At 40.6% G+C, this 20,527-nt stretch overlaps 1 protein-coding gene across 1 annotated transcript in view; it reads left to right on the top strand.

The window, feature by feature from the left end:
* The window catches only part of eys (eyes shut homolog), a 445,373-nt gene that overhangs the window by 338,744 nt on the left and 86,102 nt on the right, over nucleotides 1-20,527 (top strand). The window contains exon 39 of the mRNA XM_037532720.1: nucleotides 13,267-13,417. Within this exon, the coding sequence (XP_037388617.1) occupies nucleotides 13,267-13,417 (151 nt within the window). The remainder of the gene's footprint in view (nucleotides 1-13,266; nucleotides 13,418-20,527) is intronic.

Here is a 20,527-nt window from a genome sequence, read left to right on the forward strand (position 1 = left end):
CACCACTGTGAACAGCTCTGACTCGGTAAGTTTCTCTAGAACAGAGCGTCTCACACCAAACCGCTCTGAACAACAGTGAATTTAACACAGTTCTATGTAGTTTGAAGCAGAGAAGCTTTTCAACCCAAATAAATAATTATACCCACGTCAGAACTAATTAATATGATTGGTGAATAATTGTGGGTTGAACGTGGGAAATTTAAGTAGAACATCAAAAACGATACGTCTATATTACGTTTTCAATGAATCTGTGCATTAAAACTTCCAAAACATCTTTTTTTTTATTATTATTATTTTAAATGGTGGGATGTAGACTGCTCTGATTGTTTACTTTGGAGGGTCTTAGTTGTAACCATGTTAATCTAACCCCCCTGTGTAGTATAGCCTGGCAAGCTCTCACTTTGAGGTGTTTACATGCTTCAAAACAGCACTACAGCCACAAGAGTGATGAAAAAAGGGAATGTAGGTGTGAATTCTGTGACTCGTACACACAACTCGGAGAAACATTTATGATGAAATAAGCTCATTTCTACGGTCCAAAAACAGTTTTCAGAGCGAATGTTAAGAAATACCCACCAAATGTCCATGTTACACTTTCCCCTGCTCTCCCTGACTGTAATGATCTAATTACTTTGTTTTTTAAACGTAATTATGGATAATAAACCACTTCTCAGTCAATGAAATTGCTCAGGCTTGCATGTTATATTCTATATATACTCAAAACCTAAACGACTTTTTACACAGATGAAGAGACTTTTTAATATTTTATTGTGTAAATATGTTATACGAGTTAGATGTGTCTGTTTTTCAGCTGTTCCATGACTGTTGTTACAGGGGACGCAAAAGAGTACATGACAGTATTGATGCATAAACATTAATTATGTCGTTTTCAGTGTGCTTTTCAAATATATAATGTAAAAAGCACTGGCCCAAGAACAGAGCCCTGTGGAACCCCATTAACATTTTCCAGGACTTGCGTCCTGGGTTTATATAGATATCACACGTTTGAACCATAGGGCAGTATTCAGGTTATCCATAGGTGTACATTGTTCAAGCAGTTATACCCCAAGTTTCACAATAATGACTTTCTGAACAATAATTATTTGCCCACTAGCTGAACTGAGACTGAATTATGAAGCCATAAGCCTAACAGCAATCTTCCATACTAAATTACACAGATGTGCTTCCTACAGCTTCATCTGATTAGGAAGGAAGTCGCTCTGGACATGTTAATGACATACAGAATGTCTCGGAGTGCAATCAATCACACCAAACAAGGATATCTGGTGTGGCTTGGGTTTAATGTGATGAGGATCCCGTTAGCTAATTGGCAGGTCTTTTTAAATGATGCTCCTCAATTACAGTGGCAGCCCCAAGAGAGCCTCTCTAGCCGACATAAACTCTAGTGCGTATGTCTGTTATACAGGTTAGATTTGTCTAATGGTTTTTCAACTGTTCCAATAAAAATAGTCATTTTCAGTGTGCTTTTCAACCTCATTAATATATAATATAAAAAGCATTGGCCCAAGAACAGAGCCCTGTGGAACCCCATTAGCATCTTCCAGGAATTGTGATTGTTTTCCATGAGAAAAATATTCAACTCTGTTAAAACAATTATTATCTCATTCATTTCAAGTGAACATCACTTTTGTTTTCACAATTAGAGAAGGAGATGTTAGTGAATTGGATGAAAAGTGGTCATGTGTACAGGAAAAATAACCTTTTTTCTCTTGACCTATTAATAATATACAGAATGTCTTTGTATACGGAATCAATCACACCAAACAAAGACTTCTGATGTAATTTGAGCTTGATAAGGGGATTTAATTCGCAGGTATCTTTAAGTAATGCTCCCTAATTATAGTGGCAGCCCCAAGAGAGCCTCTCTGGCCATCATTAACTATATCCGAAAGGGACTTTTTAAATGTTTTGTTGCATATATGTGTAATGCAAGTTAGCTGTGTCTAATGTTGTTCAACTGTTCCATAACTGTTGTTACAGTTGAAGCAAAAAGAATGGTAGTATCATCTGCATAAAAATGTATTCATATTCATTGTGTGTTTTCCAACCTCATTAATATATAATGCAAAATGCACTGGCCCAAGAACAGAGCCCTGTGGAACCCCATTAGCATTTTTCAGGAATTGTGATTGTTTTCCCTGAGAAAAGCATTAAGCTCTGTTAAAGCAATTATCATCTCATTCATTTTCAGTCAATATATCACTTTTGTTTTTCGTAATAAGAGAGGGGGATTTGCGTCTACAAGAGAAATAACCTTTTATTCTCACTCTGGACATAATAATAATATACAGAACTTCTTTTTAGATGCAATCAATCACGCTTAACGAGGATATCTGATGTGGCTTGAGTTTGAAGTGACAGGGGATCCTGTTAGCTAATTGGCAGGTCTCTTTAAAGGATGCTCCTCAATTATGGTGGCAGAACCCGAGAGAGGCTCGCTGGCTGGCGTAAAGAGAGTCCTTAATATTTTGTAACATGGGATCAGACATCAACAAGTAAGATGCCAGAAAATGCCTGTGTTTTTGCTGGTGTGTACAGATGTGAAGCAAAATAAGCAAAGCACTGGGCCAGTCATTCGATTTCCTCAGAAAAGGGGGATAAAAGGACTTGCATGGATATTTCCACTCTGAAATTCAGAGACAGAACTCTTAAAAAAGAAAAATAAGGTAATCGGTCACTCAACGAAAACATGTTTTGAAGCTGTAATTGCTCTCTTTACTTCATCGCTATCAAGCAGGCAATTGAATAATGAATGTTCTTGCTGCTGAAGAGGCCAGTCGAGATGCGCTAAGCTCAGAATGTTTTTATTATTTTATTATTTTTACCCCAGTTGTAGCATGTAGTATGCAAACGTTAAGATTTCAAAACATACCATCCACCCCCATTGATTATCTGGACATGACGCTGCAAAAATGGCCTGATTGGAATTCTGCCTTGGAATAACTGCCCGTTAAGCGAATAGAAGTTTAAGCCTCCAATCCGCTTTCAGTATAAGTAGCATCAGCCTGGACTGCTTTTTGAAGCAGCCAATCAGAGCAGCCAATCAGAACAGAGGTCATGTTCAGTCATTTTCATATTTAAGTCTAAAAGTAACGGTAATGGCAAATGGCAGGCTGTGGAATAGAAACAGGCTGGAAAATGGTCATTTAAAACTGAATTCTGACCTTTTCTTTGGACATAAACATTTGGGTCATTCTACAGAAACGTCCATTTTTGTGTCCCTAGCGTTTACAGATATAAAATTAAAATTTAAAATAAAATAAAATAAAAATTCCACATTCTTGAGCCTCAGTTTAGCAGTATTGGTTTTTAAATCAATCATATAGAATTCCCAGCACCACAGCAGAGTAAATGGTCAGTGCCATAAACCAAGTTTTTCTGCAATTTTAGCTGCAATAATCTACACATGACTGTGAAATATGTGAAACAAATGTCAAATGAATATTATAAAATATATAATGAAACAAAAAAACTCAATCAAAATCACACTGATGACATCACTCAACTTATTTTGACCTGTTTTCTGAGGATCTGTGAAGAAAAGCTCATGGTGAGTCCACGGTGTCTTTCAGTTCTCAGAGATTTTCTCATGCAGCTCATGATTTTATGTGAGGCTTTTAGCGGACGTCACTGGTGCGACCGACTTTATTCTTCGGCAATTGTGAAAAAGTAGAAAACAATTGGATTAAATTCCATGTTTTAGTGGATGTTGCATGATTGACAGCGTGTGGGTTGATGTTGCAGTTATTTAGTAAAATGCATTGTTCATTAAAAACGTCTCTGGTGTTTCCTTCATTATGAGTAACACCAATGACAATCAGTACCACCAGTGACTCCTATGGAGAGACAGAAAAGTGGACGATTCTATAGAATGACCCAATTGCAGCGTCGAAAGAATAGAATAGAATAGAATTCAACTTTATTGTCATTGCGTATGTCGCAGGTATAAAGCAACAAAATGCAGTTTGCATCCATCCAGAAGTGCTTAGCAGAGATATAAATGTGTATGTTACAATGTACAGTAAGTATAGTATATACAGGTTAAAAATATGAGGGGGTATAGACATGAAGGGGGTTATACAGGTTATAAATATGAAGGGGTATAAAGTACTATGAACAGGTTATAAATATGAAGGGGGATAAGTATGTACTTATGAACAGGAAGAATATTTACACAGTATATACAATAATGGGCAGTATATACAACAGCTGTGAGTGCCGGTAAGTGGTGTTGAGAGGTGTTTAAGTCTGTGTGTTATTGGTGTGTGTTAGGGTACAGAAAGAGCCAGTACGTGTAGGTTATTTATTTATGGGTGTCGCAAAAAGCACAAAACGTACTCTAAATATTTCATAAAATTCAACTGGTCAGTATTTATTGAGTCCACTCTATGTTCATTCCAGCTTCTCTTCTTTCCAGGAGACTCGCTCCAAAAATCTGCCGGCACACCTCCAAAGTTCAGTCTTAGAAGTTGGTTAAACATTTGATCAACTTGTTCTTAATGGACAGTAAATGAATGAATGGTGGTCTGTTTTGTTTGGACAGCACTATAAGTGGACGTCAGGTGGAAAATGCCATTTAATGTACCAGAAAGCTTTACTTTTTTTTACAATATACCGCCGATTGAACGTGTTTTTGTCACGTCAGTGAGACGGTTTTGAAGGAGGCCCCTGTTCGCAGTGTGCTGCCTGCGTGTCCAGAGTGGAACATTTGCCCTGACCGTTTCAACCAGGCTCAGTTTAAATGAGTAAAATGCATCCCGCAGCATCCGCTGTAATAACTGCTCCGGCCGTAACCTGACATTTAAATAACCCGTTAGCCAGATGAGTCGCGTCTATAAATTGCAGACGGAGCTGGCAGCTGGGCCGGGCTCGGCCCGTGTTATCAGAATGAGATTGCTCTTGATGTCAAGTTCGCAAATTCGTTTTTTTAACTCCACCCTGTCAGATTAGCTGCTGCGCGCACACCTCACCTGCCATTGGCTATCTGACAGTGTTTATCTCATGTCAGTAGCTGTCATGAATTCCCTTTATAGATTAGCAGTCATGGGGAAGAGGGGGGGAGGGGGGAGGGGGAAGCCCCCCCCCACCACGTCTTGTCATTATTTTTCCTTACCTTCCCCACTTGGGTCTGAGCTGTCATCGTACGGATTTAATTTGGCACCGAAATTCCTCTAGACTTCTCCCTGCGGTGGACAGTGATGAGCTTGATGAATGGACTGAGTGACATGAATGAGCATTTCTGGTCAGCGTTGATATTAATAGAAATATGGCGGAATCGTTTAACCCCTAGTTGAATGGAATATTTATATATCTGTATGTCGCTGCTGTCGGAACCAAAGCTCGTATCGCGATTTTTCAGTTTGTAGCATAAGTTGGACATTGCTCTTTATATTGTGTGTAAATTTCATGATGAATGGACCAAAAGAAATGACCCAAAATAACTTGGGAAAAAATCTGGTTCCACTTCCATTAAAAGTAAAGTATGTTTATTCCTTCTCCTGCAAAGTCACCGTTTTGGAGATACGAGGTTTTCATCCAACAACAGTTGTTAGCTCTTTGAAAACGTGCAGAGGGGCAGATTCTAAAGTTTACCATTATTTATGTATTTCTATAGGTGGTGGCACAGTGATGACCCACTGAACCAGGGTCTCATTTACAGTGGGGTCCAGTGAGAACAAGTGAACACATCCTCTCCAGAAAACATTTTAAAGCACAATGACTGTTTATTTGCTAAAAGTAACATACTGGAAAAAGTTTTATGTGGCCTGTGCAAAAGTTATGCCATGTTTGTTATGCCTTATTTTCACTTAGACAATCAATAAAGCATGCCGTTTAGCTAGGGGTGCTCAAACTTTTGCACACATCTGCACAGTAATAATTAAATAAAAATATTTCAATTAATATGAAGAGCAAGGTTGAACAAATTATTTAAAATGCAGCAAATATAGCCAATTAAACAACACAGAAATTAGATAAAACTGTAAAAACACACAACCATAAGATTATTTAAAAGTTATTTAAAGTGACAAACACTAGAGTTAAAAGAGGAAATTTTCCAAAACTATTTTTACATGGGACACAGGAGAATGAATGTATTTAATAGTGTTTTTTACATTCATATACAATGTAAAAAAAAAAAAAAAAAACACTGGCCCAAGAGCTAGGCCCTGTGGAACCCCATTAACAATTTCCAGAAGTTATTGTTTTTCATGAACAACACATTGACCTGCATTAAAGATATTAATATCATGTTCATTATCAGTTCATATCACACTCGTGTTTCTAAGTAGAAAAGACAATATTTTGTGAATTTGAAAAGTTTCGTTTAGCAGACAAAACTTTTTTCAGCGGTGCCACATTTCCACCGCTATTTGAAAAGTGTAGACAGAATTATGTTTAAATATACATATTTACCTTTGAATTGTATAGCAAAATGAAAGTAGTAATTCTTGTCTTAGAAAGTTTAAATATCATTAATAATGTTGATCATCAGGATCACACAAGACGAGACGTATGATCAAGTGTGTGGCAGAATGCTCACCATATCTGGGAGAAACGACGCAATATGACATGTAAACAAGACAGTCTGTATAAGCGTCTGCTGCCGGTCAGCTACTCTCTGTCCCTCCTCCCTCTGATCAGGATGATGACAGGGACGGCTGGGGAGAAAACATCTGGAGAGTTCAGACAGACAGAGTAAATCGAGAAACGTGAGACGTGCACCAGAATGTGTTCACATTACAGGCTTAAAGTAGCACAAATTCAGTTTTTTTGCCTGTATGAACACAAAAAAACTGATTTTATAATTTTATAATGTGTTCCTGAGCCACAATCATGTCAAGTAACCACATGACCATAATAAGAACAGTCAGATTAAACCCCTTGATCACACGCTTCACTGTGTGTGTATGTGTGTGTGTGTGTGTGTGTGTGTGTGTGTGTGTGTGTGTATATATATATGGGTTAAATTTGATAGGTTTTTCTGTCTGATGAGGACGAGGGAGGCTGTTTTTTTTACGTTAGCTAAAGCTGTGACTTACAGTTATATTGAGACTTGTCATTCTACATAAGATCTTTACTCGTCCGTTAATAAACAGGTTTGAAACAGTAAAACAGTTTAAAATGCCTGCAGTAAATACAACAAACCAAATAAAACAACAAAACAAAGTGGAAATGAGTTAAAACACACATGGAAATTTCCTGTACATTTGCTGCTGTTATTATTTGTTACTGTTGTTACAAGAGAAACAAGTGTACGAAAGTATCAGCTGCATAAAAAAATTATTCCACCATTTTTAGTTTGTTTTCTAACCTCATTAATATATAATGTAAAAAAAAAAACACTGGCCCAAGAACCGAGCCCTGTGCAACCCCATTAACATGTTCCTGATATTCCAGCAGATTTTCCATGTGCACCAGACTGAGCTCTGTTATATCTTATTATACGTGTATGTATATAAGTATGGATAGAATAATTTGGAAACATTTGAAATATATTTACAATTAAACAGTACTGTATAGCAGATATGGGCATGTTGGCTTGCTGAGGCATGACTGAGATGTGTTCATCTTCACAAAAACAGAGTTAGTGGCTTCAGAAGCCAACAAATGTCAATCCAGTCCAAAGTCTCTATTGGCCCCTTTATCAAAATGTACACAAATTTAATATTCATAACTCGTAGGTCAAGGGACTCTGGCAGTAGAGGTTGGGGACTGTTTAACCTCAACTGCTTTTCAGCTCAGTGAGCCGAATGGCTTCCCAAGGCAACTGTTAACAGGTTGAGGTGCAAAGAGGGAGCGTATTCACAGAGCTGTAGATCTTTGAGCTAGTATTGTTTTATAATATCGAACAATCATTTTCTTTTTTTTTCCGTTTGAATGAGCTGTACATCCTCTGCTTGGTGTGTGTTGGAGTGTTTAATCTTACCCTGTGACTTTTGGGCATATTAGAGGTTATTTGGTCATATTGGTCAGGCCTTTGTGGCCCGTAAGATCCTTTCCACGCTGCTCGTTCGCACTGATGACAGATACCGTTTGTTCACATTCGTAAATGTGAATCATAAAGGCAGAAAAAAAAAAAAATTCAGCAATAAGTCTTCCCCACCTTTGTTCTAAACACATTCACGTCACCCCTGTCTAAGCAGAGCTCCAGACTCCCCCAGGGCTGCGTTTGTCAGTCTGCGGGTGGGGGGGGGGGGCTTGTGTAAGGAGTGGCGGAGGAGGTGGACGGGGAGAGCAGGTGACGGCTCCTGACAGAAAGGACGAACGCTCCGTTAGGCCCGGCGCAGGGTAACGGGGCCATTGGGACAATGAGGAGTAATTCGTCATTTCCTTGTCCCGCAAGCAAGAAAAGAAGGAAAAATGGAGAAGAAATGAAAGTGGACTTGTGGGGGAGCAGCTGTCCTCCAGGAAATGTAATTGTTTTCAAAACGCACCGCCGCAAAGGCAAAGTGACAAGTGGGCGCCCGAACCCGCGATGGATTTGAACAGGCCGTAGCGTATCGCCCTGTTTTCCTTTTATTGCCTGAGTGGCTCCCGGACAGCTTTTGGTGACCCAAGCATATCTATAGTCCAGGTGGGAGCATTAATGTAGACTCTGTAGATCTCTTTGCTGTGGTTAGTGAACATCTGTATGGATCCTTTAATGATCTGTCGTCTACCAGAACCTTCTAGATCAGTGCTGACCGAAGCGCAGTTACACCACTGACTCCGTTTTAAAATGGGAATTTTCTCAGTGATACTTTTCCATTAGAGGGGAACTTCTTCCACATTTCTGCATAAATCAATAATTGAGAAGAAAACAAATCATCTTGGATCTTTTGGTTGAAGCGAAATGGTGGTGTAAACAGCACCAATTAGCTATTTTATTTACTGTTCAAACCCGCCAGTGAACCTACACTAGACTTCTGAGTTTATTTGGAATGCTCATGATGGTACACTGGTGGAAAATCTTCATCATGAATGAATTTTAAAAACATGTTTTAGTCCAAAATCTTTTGATTTGAAAAAAATGTCTGTCATCAGGCAGTGAATTCATCACCACTTCATGTAGGACCTTTCTGTGAGGGAGCTTTTAGAGGTGGACGTTTGGTTCCTATCACCACCACTGTGAACAGTTCTGACACCAGTGTAGTGTTGAACACGGCCATTTGATTCATTTCTATAGCACTTAATCTCTCCAGTGATATATGCATTAAAGTAGCTTTTTCCATTGTGTAATGTTTATGGAGTTCCTGGTCTTCCAGTGTTTAAGGATCATTTTCTTGGCTATAGTGAGGGCAATGAGTGTGGAAGTGGTGTGATGGTTGTGGGGGTTAAAAATGGTGTAGTCACCCAGTAAACAGAGCAGAGGGGATAATGGAATACTAGACCCCAGAGTGAGGGTTTACATCTTAACCAGTTAATCATGTAGAAATGTTGGTGCAAGAACAAAACACAGAGCAGTAAACTATTTACTGATAAACAAGGTAAGAAACTAAATCTCCCTTTTGTTCCAGAGGTGATTTAAACAGCTGAAAGATTTTCGTGCAGTAGTGAGTGAGTGGAATAAGTGATGTTAGTGAAACAGACCAATCAAAGACTGAGGTTTCAGTGTGATGTGTGGGCACAGGAGACGATTAGAACAGGGCTGCAGCAAAAATAGACCCGCTACAAACAAAGTGGTGTCCAAGTCAGCAATCATGTGACAGGACATCATGCTTTAAACATTTTCTCTGAATGTCGCAAACTTTTTTTCAATCTAGCCAGTATATCAGGGGTCTTAGTAAAATTCAGTCCAGGTGCAGTTTTACTTTAGTTTAGCTGTTTACTGAAGTTGCTGAGTAGGAATATCAACGTCTTATACAGTCGACAGCTGAATATCAGGTCAAACAGTCCAGTTCGGTCAAATTTCAACAATATTTACTGAATATCAGATCAAATAAAGTCCAGTTCAGTCAAATTTCAACAATATATACTGTCAGTTTTCTCTTTTTAGAGTCACGTCATGTGGAATAGCTTCCCTCTGACTCACTTTCCTCTCTGACTGCTGTTTCTCTCCTCGTCCCTCCCCTGTGTGGCGCCACTCACTCGAGTCTCAGAGCTCATCGTAATGCACAGATCTGATTGGCCGTATATCAGTACAGTATATCTTTGCTCAGAAAAGCTCAATATGCTTCTATTAAACTGGTAAAAACAGCGCATGGAAGTGAATATAAACAGTCGAGCTGAGAGCCAAACAGAATGAAGAATGCCCCTTATCATGCAAACAATATCACGGTTTTTGTACATCTGTGGGCAGAACTAGCGGAGACTGGACTTGTCAGCAGTAGACTGTGGTTGATTGGGGGGGGATTAGTATGAATTTTATTTGTTTATTTGTTCATTTATTTATTTTTAGCCGATTTTCTCCCCAATTTGGTCGTCTCCAATTCCACCCACTACTTAAGACTCCTCCAATCACACGATACTACCAACGCTGGGAGGGTGAAGGCAGCACAGGCTTCCTCGAGAATCTGTGAAACCAGCTACCACATCTTTTCGAACTGAGGCTTACGCAATGTCACGGACAGCCGAATGCGCTCGGAGGAAAGTGCTGATTTTTTATTTCCCCCGAAGAAGGTCCCTCCGGGTTCTCCATGCAATAGATTATATCTTAGATCATAAGTCAGACTGTAAGATGTTTAGTTAAAATGAAAGAAGTAGCATTAGTAGGTTAGGAGTTGAAAAATCACACTAAAATTTCCTTTTATGTTAAAAAAAAGTTTTTAAAAAAGCATATTTTATATTTTATATTATACTTTTCAAATCAGATCTGTGTCACTTTGGGTACTTTTGCATGAGAAACAGCCTTGCTGAGATCTAAACTTTCTAATTTGACGGTCAAGGGAAGTGGCTCAGATCTGATTTGAAAAGAGCGGATTTTTGTGTCCACACAGCTCTGAAAAAAATCTGATTTGTGCCACTTCAGTCTGGCAGTGTGAACATGACTGTGTTTAGATTGCAAGTAAAAGTGGCCTGAATACAATCTTTTGTTTGCACGTTCATATTTTCTTTTTAAAGTGTTCTGTATCTGACGTGTGTCTGGACACATCACTCTCCTGAACTGACCGACGTGCAGGACATTGGAATTTGAGCAATAAGCCTTGCAATGTGAACGTAGTCTAACTTTGTGTTCAGACTGCAGGTGATTCGGATTTGTTTCTCAGATCAGGTCTTTTAAGTCGACTCTCTGGTTTGTTATTCACCAGTGACCAGATTGGATTTGTGTGTCCAGGCAGCCCCAGCCTATCTGCATTGGTTGCCGTGGTAACGACGTAGGCATCAGTAACTCCATAGGTTTCAAACGTGGCTGCAGGAGAGATGGAGGAGCATCATCTCGTCCCACCAAACTCCTCAGAGCTCTCTTCATAAGCATTCACCTTTGGAGGTCTTCTTGAGTCCCAGCACTTCATCACTCTGGATTCGACATCGTTGTTGTTTGTCGTGTTGCGAGTGACACAAAAGTCACTCTAAAAATTTGATCAGAGCGTCCAGAGCGTCCAGACTGAGACGCATCTGTTAAAATCCAACTGGAGTCGCATTTCAAACCACCTCCAAATGTGGTTTAGATCTGAATTGGAGAAACTGGATTTCATGTGTGTTTTTTTGTTGTTGTCCAGAATATTATTAATCAGTCTGGATATGATCTGGACATGGACTAAAACAGATTTGGGCTGACCGTATGAGCTAAGCGGCCCATTCCACTAACTCACCATGCCACATCAACCAGAAACAGAAGAGCTAAATTTCTAGGGCTGCTGACAGTGGCCTGTCATCGAACTCCTGTGTTTGCATAATTAGACCCAATCATAGCAGTGACATTAACAGCTGTTGAGAACAAGTGCCTGCCTGTGTCCAGCGCAAAGCAGAGGTCCGTCCTGACCTTGTCTGTTCCATCATGTCAGTGCGAAACTCTTCGTACTTTTAAAGAAGGGAAACGGGATGTGAACTGACACTGTTGGGAAAGGAGGTGCGTACAGGTGGTCAAGGCCTCGGAGTCGTTAGTATAAACTGAAAGGCACAGAATTACACGCTGCCTCCGCCTGAACGACTGCTCTGATTTTGTTAGCCGTGGGGGTGTGCTGGCGTGGTGCAGTGGACACTGGAGAGTTGACCGCAGTTGGAAGTGAAAATGATTTAATTTGTCTAATTAATATGTCATTATGTTAATGTGCTGGTACGTCTGGCTGGCTCGTATTGTATTTATGTTAATGTGCAGGTATTTTAATGATAATTGGTGCCTTTAAAAGCGCAAACACAGAAGGCCTAGTGAGAGAGACAACCGTCTAAGCGTTGACCCCATCATGAGTTCCATCCATGGTGATGCTACAGCCATTCATGACCAGGAGTCCAAGGCAGCACAGTCGTCCTCGCTCTCTCTGGGTGGGCAGGATGACCCCCTGTCATTCCCCATCACTCAGTGTGATGCTGGTCAGTGCAGGCATCTAACTGGCGGTTAGCGTTCTCCTCCAAGCCTGTCCAGTGGTGTCCAATGATTAGCAACAGCCTGAAATGATGCGTGGTCTTGGAGGAAGACTTCATTTGCCTTCACTCTCCTAGTACTGGTGGTATCGTGTGATTGGGAGCATTCCAACCAGTGGGTGGAACCGAATACGACTACATTTTAGAGAAAAAAATGCACGTGATGCATTATTGGCTTTCGATTGGCTGTTTCACGAAACTTGTTTCAGATGCTTGCAACAGTTGCGGCTGAGTTGCAGGATTATTGTACATTATGCAACTCAAGTGCAACTTGGTTTCATGGAGGTTTCAAGCAACTGAAGTTGCATAGAAGTCAGTTGAAGCTAGAAATGATCCGTTCCTTTGTGTGTTTGTGTGCGGTGAAGTAGAGCTGTAGGTGTGGTTAGTTGCTCGCTGCGCTGCTATTGCGAATAACAGTACAGCCAGAAGGCTTCTCAACCAATCAGTGCCTTCAGAACTGCCTGCTGTGTGAAAGATTACTCCGCCTGGTTTCAGGCATTTTCCTTTTCCTATGAACTGATTGTGTGAAATTATGTTACTGCGCTTTTTCGGGAAGGAAGCCAAATTATCTGTCAATATGAGGAGAGAATTGCGCTTAATTGTCTAGATTTCTGATGAATAGTTTGATAATATTATAATAACAGCTTCATAATGAGAAACTAGATGTGTTGCGTACTTATAAGACGCTTTTTACGGCGTAAATCAGCTGCTCTTGAACTGATAGCGGGATTTCTGTATTTTCAGGCCGGGAGCAGAATTCCGGTGATCGTTTCCTCCACGTGTTCCTCCAAGACAGACGTCCGGTTGCCAGATTGGGCTGCAGTGGCATCCACGTTTTGAATGCTCTCGCCACACAGAACATCGATGAGAACACGGTGGTGCCAGTAACACTGAGGTGAGTTGTTCATTTTACGTTTTGAGTGTTTGGCGTCACAGCCAAAATATTTTCTTTGTTTTTTCATTTTCTTTTTTGGGCTTAGGGTCGTAGTTCAATTCTCAGCGTCCATCAAGCGTGAACGGTGAAGTGTACCAGCAAATGGGAGTAACAGCAAACAGCCAGGGATCCAGTCTTGTTTCACATACAATGACCCACAACTAGAATCAGATGGACTGCATTCTGATTAGTTTCAGTGGTGGTCAGTCCTGTGTCATTGTGAGCTGCAGAAATAAATGAAGCCATGACCTGAAAGGTGGTCAATACATGCGCTCCTCAGTGTGTTGGTCAGGATTTTATTGACAGCGTCTATATCAGGCTGCATCTTTCTGCTGACTGACCCCTCATTGTTTAGATATACAGGTACATAAAAATCTAAGAAATCATAGTCAGATTCCTGGTTCAAACCTCCTCCTCAAAGCTTTTTTTTCAAACTTGATGCTGTTTGGCTTTTGTGGTTGAGATCTAGAGCTGGACTGGTCATCTGGAACTGTACGACTGGTTGAACGGATTGACCATTTAATGAGATAGAAAACCAGTGTGGTTGGATTATTGATTGTTTTACTTAGTCTAACTGGATCCCATCACACGGCCACAGCTCACTGCATTTAGGCCTGTAGAGGTGGTCAAGACGACTTGCTGAAGTGCAGACCGAGCATCAGAACGGGGAAGAAAGGGGATTTAAGGGGCTTTGAACGTGGCGTGGTTGTTGGAGCCAGACGGGCTGGTCTGAGTATTTCAGAAACTGCTGATCTACTGGGATTTTCACGCACAACCATCTCTAGAGTTTACAGAGAACGCTCCGAAAAAGAGGAAATATCCAGTGAGCGGTCAGTTGTGTGGACGAAAATGCCTTGTTGATGTGAGAGGTCAGAGGAGAACGGGCAGACTGGTTCCAGATGATAGAAAGACAACAGGAACTCAAATAACCAACCAGAATCTCTGAGGAACGTTTCCAACACCTTGTTGAAAGTCTGCCATGAAGAATTAAAGCAGTTCTGAAGGCAAAAGGGGGTCCAGCCTTTTACTAGCATGGTGTACCTAATATAGTGGCCGGTGAGTGCAGTTGAGCTAATAATGACGCCACTGAAATAGCAAAGGTTACAGACAGACAGACAAAGCAGCAGCAAAATGTACTCTCATTAGTAAAACTTCAGAATTTATGCCCTTGATAAAGCCACATTTACAAATATGGAATATTCAAATATTGAATGTGAGGTGAATATTTCAGTAATGCTTAGTGCGGCCGCGTAAAACGTTCACAACATCTTACATAAACACTTCTGACATGTTCATAAACGTTTCTGTTGTCGTGTATAAAGGGTGCACATTTTACATGACAATTAATATTGACCACTGTACATTTTTCTGAGATACAAACTAAAAGTCCCCGTTTTTGTTTTTTATTTTCAATAAAATGCCTCATTTCTGGACAGCCAAAATAAAACTGATCACTTTATCCCTTTGGTCAGTGAGTGCGTTGACACTGAGGCACGCTTCACGCATACTTTCAACATTTTTGTTTTATTGTTTTTTCATAAACATTTGTAGGTTTACATATTGCTGCTGTCTGGACCTCGTATCTCCATTTTTTTCATTTTTCGGTTTTTGGCATAATCTGAAAATGCCTGTTGTCCTTCACGTTGTGTGTAAATTTCATGATGAACGGACTAAATGAAACGGCCCAAAATGACCTGGAAAGACGTCTGGTTCCATTGACGTACATTCAAAGTAGAGTATGTTTTTTCCTTCTCCTGTAAAGTCACCACATTGGAGATGCGAGGTTTTCTTCCGACCACAGCAATATGATATAATGTAACATAGTCTTTAATGAGTTTTTTTCTAGATAAGCACATGAATATTTTTTTCTTCCACAGACACGTGTTTAAATGATGTAATGTGGCGAGTTCATATCTGTATTTTGATATGTGGAGTTTTCTAAAACCCAGCCGATATCAACATCTTGTGGCTGATAGGATGACCGTTTAAAAGGGGCTGTAAATTCTAAAAGCTGATCGTAGTTCTACTTTAACAGCGTTTCCCCTACTGATATGATCTCAGTTGGCGGCTGTCATGGCTATATTGCAGGCGAAAGGCGTGTTTCTACTCTCCCGTATTCCTTTTCACTTCATATTTTTAAGAATCTGAGAATAAAAGACACCGACTCTTTTCTTAACCTGAAGCCCAAAGGCAGCGGTGCAGCTCCTGGAGTTGCGATTTAGGCCACCCAGATAGCCCTGTTCCCTTTTCTAAAGGCTTCATCCACTTCATTCAGCTCGTGTACAACAAGGAAAGAAAGCATTCAGCAGCGGCGACGTTCTGCTCATGAATGGATTCCCTTTTCCACCAAGACGCAGGCTTCGGGTTTCTCGGAGAGGATGACATGTTGAAATGAAACTGTGCTCCGATCGAGCGAATGGGTTGTTTAGAGGCTCATAACAAATTTCACGCAAAACACGAAAAGAATACACAAAGGCCCAGGGTCACACTCTTGAGTAGCTGAAGGCTGCAGCTTGTTTTACAGCACATGGTATTCAGAGGAATTCCGTAAGCTGGAGACGATTGGTCTGTCATTAAAGGACAAGCAGCCGGTGAGGAAAAGGCCCAGGGATATAGGTTAAGTGTCTGCTTTTTGATTTTATTGACCGTCAAGTGCAGCAGGAGTTCCTGCTCCTCGTGCTCCCCAGTGATTTTCAAGCTATTCTCTATCTGCGCATTTGTAGCATACAATCAGTCACCATATCGCTGCTGTGAAAGGAAAACCTTGCATCTCCATTTTTTGTTGTTTTTCAGTTTTTGACATCAAATGCCTGCTTCGCTTCACATCGTTTGTGAATTTCATGAAGAATGAGCCGACAGAAACGGCCCAAAATGACTTGGAAAAAATTCTGCTTCCGTTGACTTACCATCACCATCACTGGACTCTGGAGTGATGAATCATCTTCACTATCTGTCAGTCTGATGACAAATCTGGGTTTGGCGAATGCCTGGAGAACGTTACCCGCCTGACTGCACTGTGCCAGCTGTGAAGTTTGGTGGAGGAGGAATAATGAGCTGGAGCCGTTTGGTTCCATTGAAGGGGGGCCGTGGAAAGTCCAACAGGCTCATAGCTGTGGTGTCCAAACACTTTTGGCCACATAATGCATGTGGCCCTTGTTTTACATGAACGTGCACTCCATTGGTATAGGAATTCTCCTTTCCCACTGAGCACAGTAAGCCACAGTCACGAGGCTTTCAGTGCCGTTCATGAATGAATTTCACAAAACAAACTGAAGATGCCAACAGAATTTGGTCATTTCTGTGTTTTACTGTCTAAGACTACCCGTTTCAAACAACGTCCCAGTGCCGTTTATGACTCTAAACATGAGGGCTGTTCTTTTCCGTTATGCACAGCCTTTTGTTTCATCTGCGCTGGTGCAGAGTTTTGATGTGCAGAATGTCTCGGGAGCAGCATCAAAGCCATGTTTAACTTTTCATGCCTTTTTTTTACGTAACTTACATAATAACGAAGTGACAGTGACAAATGTGCAGTTATTTCTTTGGGTGTGCTCATTTTTTGTGACGGCAGCGTTTCTAACTGGGTTTTTCGGCGGGTTTTAAGCCGGCCGTGTTTTTTTAATTAAGTACAGAAGCGGCTGTTGTTTTAAGGTGGTGTAATGATCTAGATCTCATATTATCCCTGATTGCACACCTATGAAAACAGAAGGTGTTTTGCTTTCTAATTATGACACTTCTGAAAATATTAGCAATAACAGTAATCAATTACTTTTATTATTTCTCTTCTCCTTATCGTGGTCTTGGAACAAATTAATTTCATTAGCATAATCAGAGGCATATTGCATAATATGTTAAAATGACCTTAATATGACCCTCCACAAAGAAATAGCAGAGGTTGCCAGGCAACAGACTTTTAGCTGATTTGCTTTATCTAATGCTTGGTAGTAGGTAGTTGGCTCTTAATGTGTTTTAGGTGGGAAAACGAGAGGGACTAATTATAGAACAAAGGCATCAACGGCACTGCGTTGACATTTTGTTGTTTCAGCTTTTTGTGATATTTGGGAAATATGAAGTACAGACGTGGCCAATAGTATGTGGACACCTGACCATCACACCTATATGAACTTGGACATCCTATTCCAAAACCATGGGTGTTACTATGGAGTTACCCCCCCACCCACCCACACACACACACACACACACCCACCCGCCCACCCTTTGCAGCTGCAACAGCCTCCACTATTCTGGGAATCTTTCTACAAGATTTTGGAGAATGTCTGTGGGAATTTCTGTGCATTCAGTCAAACGAGCATTTGTGAGGTCAGACACTGATGTCGGGCGAGAGGGCATGTCTCGCCGTGTTCCAGTTCATCCCAAAGGTGTTCAGGGGGTTGAGGTCAGGGCTCTGTGAGGCCACTGGAGTTCCTCCATACCAGACACGTCAAACCATGAGTGTGTTTACATGCACTTAATTGCTCGATACCTGCGGAAAGCCGTATTTTGTCAGTTATCAGATCAACACGTTTACATGCACCTGAGTAGTCAGATAATGGGGAAACTCCAGGCCTACGTGAAAACTACAAAAACTCACCGGAGATGTGATGTAAACGTAACGAAAAGCTCAAGCTTCATGCTGTGACCTGTAAAAAAAAACATTGCGCCGCTTTCCCTGAAAATATCCGCATACATCTCCTAGAAGATGAATATTTAAACCCTTCGTTTCGTCGAGCGTGTGTTTGGTTTCAGTGTTTTCACTTCAACAGTGTTTTGCTGCGTCTCGCAGTGATGCTGCTCGCTTATTTCCGGTACCGCGGTCTGTTTCTGCACGTGCGCGGACTGAGGGGAACGAAAGAAATCAGAGTAAGAGTTCACAGCACTGAGAAATCTGAATACTGAGCTGAAATCCAGCCTCTTATTCCGATTTCTTTATCAGCTTTCTAGCCCTGCAGAAATCTGATAATGCATGTAAACACACTCATAGAGGGTTATTGTGTAAATATAGCTAAAAAGTGGTGATCGCTGGGGCCCATGGTCATGGTCAGGAGCAGAAATCACAGGTCAAGTGTGTACTATAAGGTAAGTTTGCTCCAAAAGCGAGAGCGAGAGTGTTAAGTTGTTAAGCTATGATACTTTTACCGATAACATTTCACCACAAATGATGCCGTGCTGCAGTTCCGAGTGCGGACTGTTGGAGTCTATAGGTTTTAGCCATATGTAGTCTGATGTAAGCACGGAGTGCTTTAAAGAAAGGTCTCTGAGGGTTAAAGCTGACTTTCATACTCTGTAGCTATTGTATGGAAAGCTATGAAAAATGCAGCATGTGCGTGCACTGAATAACCTGGCCGAATCTTCATCCAGAGCGCCTCTCTGTAGTAGGTCAGCAGGTCAGATGAACATGTTTGTGGTGAAGGAACTGAAGGTCAAGGCCAAACTGGACCTCTTTTAAAAACCACTGTTTAGTATTGACTCGCACAGAAAGGCCGGAAGAGATGGACTGGCCTAAGAGCCGTCGGGTCTTAGTAACTGATCCCTTCCTGATGGTGCGTTCTTTGAAACAAAGCCCCTTATAGGAAAGCCGGCTCACTCAGCGGCCATCACTGCAGTGCTGCCGGGTCATTTCCAGCCATGCATGACCAGGCTCCTCGCTCTTTGAATGGAGAGAGGCCAGAATACTCGAAACTGAAGGTCGAATTACTTTTTCAGAAACACATGAAATCATAAAGATATATTTTTTTTATTATAGTTGTTTTGCTACTGAGTTTGGGCAAGTCTCCATATTGAGGGGGGCTTTCTTACTACAACTTAACCAGCAAGCTGATTGGCTCTTTTAATTGAAGGGCAATTAAAAGAGCCAATTAACATTTAACATTTTAATTAACATTTATTAAGTGCTTATGTCGGTTCTCGCTACCTGACATAAGATGTTTTATGAAATAAATGACATTGTACTGATATAATAATAAACATTGAACATATTTACAGCACTAAACATATTTAAAACACTATACATGACTATGTCAGCATTCTTAAGACGACATTGTATTAATATCAGGTGAAATATGCCTGGACACCACCCCCTCTTCCCTCCATGGCATGGATAAGATGATTGATGCAGTTATGTATAGTGTTTAAATATGTTTAGTGCTGTAAATATGTTCAACGATTATTATTATATCGGTCCAATGTAATTTTTTTCATAAAACATCTTATGTCAGGTTGCGAGAACTGACATAAGCACTTAATAAATGTTCAAGTAGTGCTTCAGAAACACATTATTCAGTGCTTATGAATGTGTTATGAAGCCTTTATGTAGGTAGCCTTCAAATAAAGTGTTACCGAAACTTTTTATATTGAGTATTTGGTAAATTTGGTTACATTATCATACTTTTTTATATGAAGTTACAGTTTCAGAGGTACAAGGCTTTCTTTCTACGTGTAAAACCGGACACGGTGGAGAATCTTTATCTGTCGTGTTTTACAAGGCCGGGAAATTTATTAGAGCATGGTGCGCTGAAGATGAAAGCATGAGCACTTCAGTTTTCTTCTCTGGTCTTATTGCTTTTTGTGTTATGTTTACTTTGAGAGAAGCCGTATCCATGGGTGCTTTCTCAAGAACCATTAAAAAGAAATCAAATAAATGAGTCACTTTGATATGACTCATTACTTTCATTTATTAAATTAGACTGTAAATTCACATTCTCCCTAATAACAGAACATTGGAGCCTAATTACATTAGAAGATCCTTTTTTCAGATTTAGTCTTGCCAAATTGTTGTGGCCAGAGCTCATGAGCGTTCCTCTGCTGAGTGCGTCCTGTTTCCCAGCGTCTTTTGATTTTGGTCATACGCGAGGAGGACGCTGGATGTTGAAAAGCTGATTTTGTTGACTTTAGCTTATTTCTTTATGAGATTAATGTCTGTGAGGTTATACAGCACATCTGTGATGATGAGAGAATGCCTGAGCTGTTAATAGCTGGACACTGTCAAAGCTGCATGGAAGCACGTCAGCATTAAAACGGTGATAATAAAGGATTTGTGGTCTCATTTGAGGCTGTTTCATGAGGAAAGCTGGGGAA

Source organism: Pygocentrus nattereri, chromosome 22 (genome assembly GCF_015220715.1).
Source record: "Pygocentrus nattereri isolate fPygNat1 chromosome 22, fPygNat1.pri, whole genome shotgun sequence".
Classification (NCBI taxonomy): domain Eukaryota; kingdom Metazoa; phylum Chordata; class Actinopteri; order Characiformes; family Serrasalmidae; genus Pygocentrus; species Pygocentrus nattereri.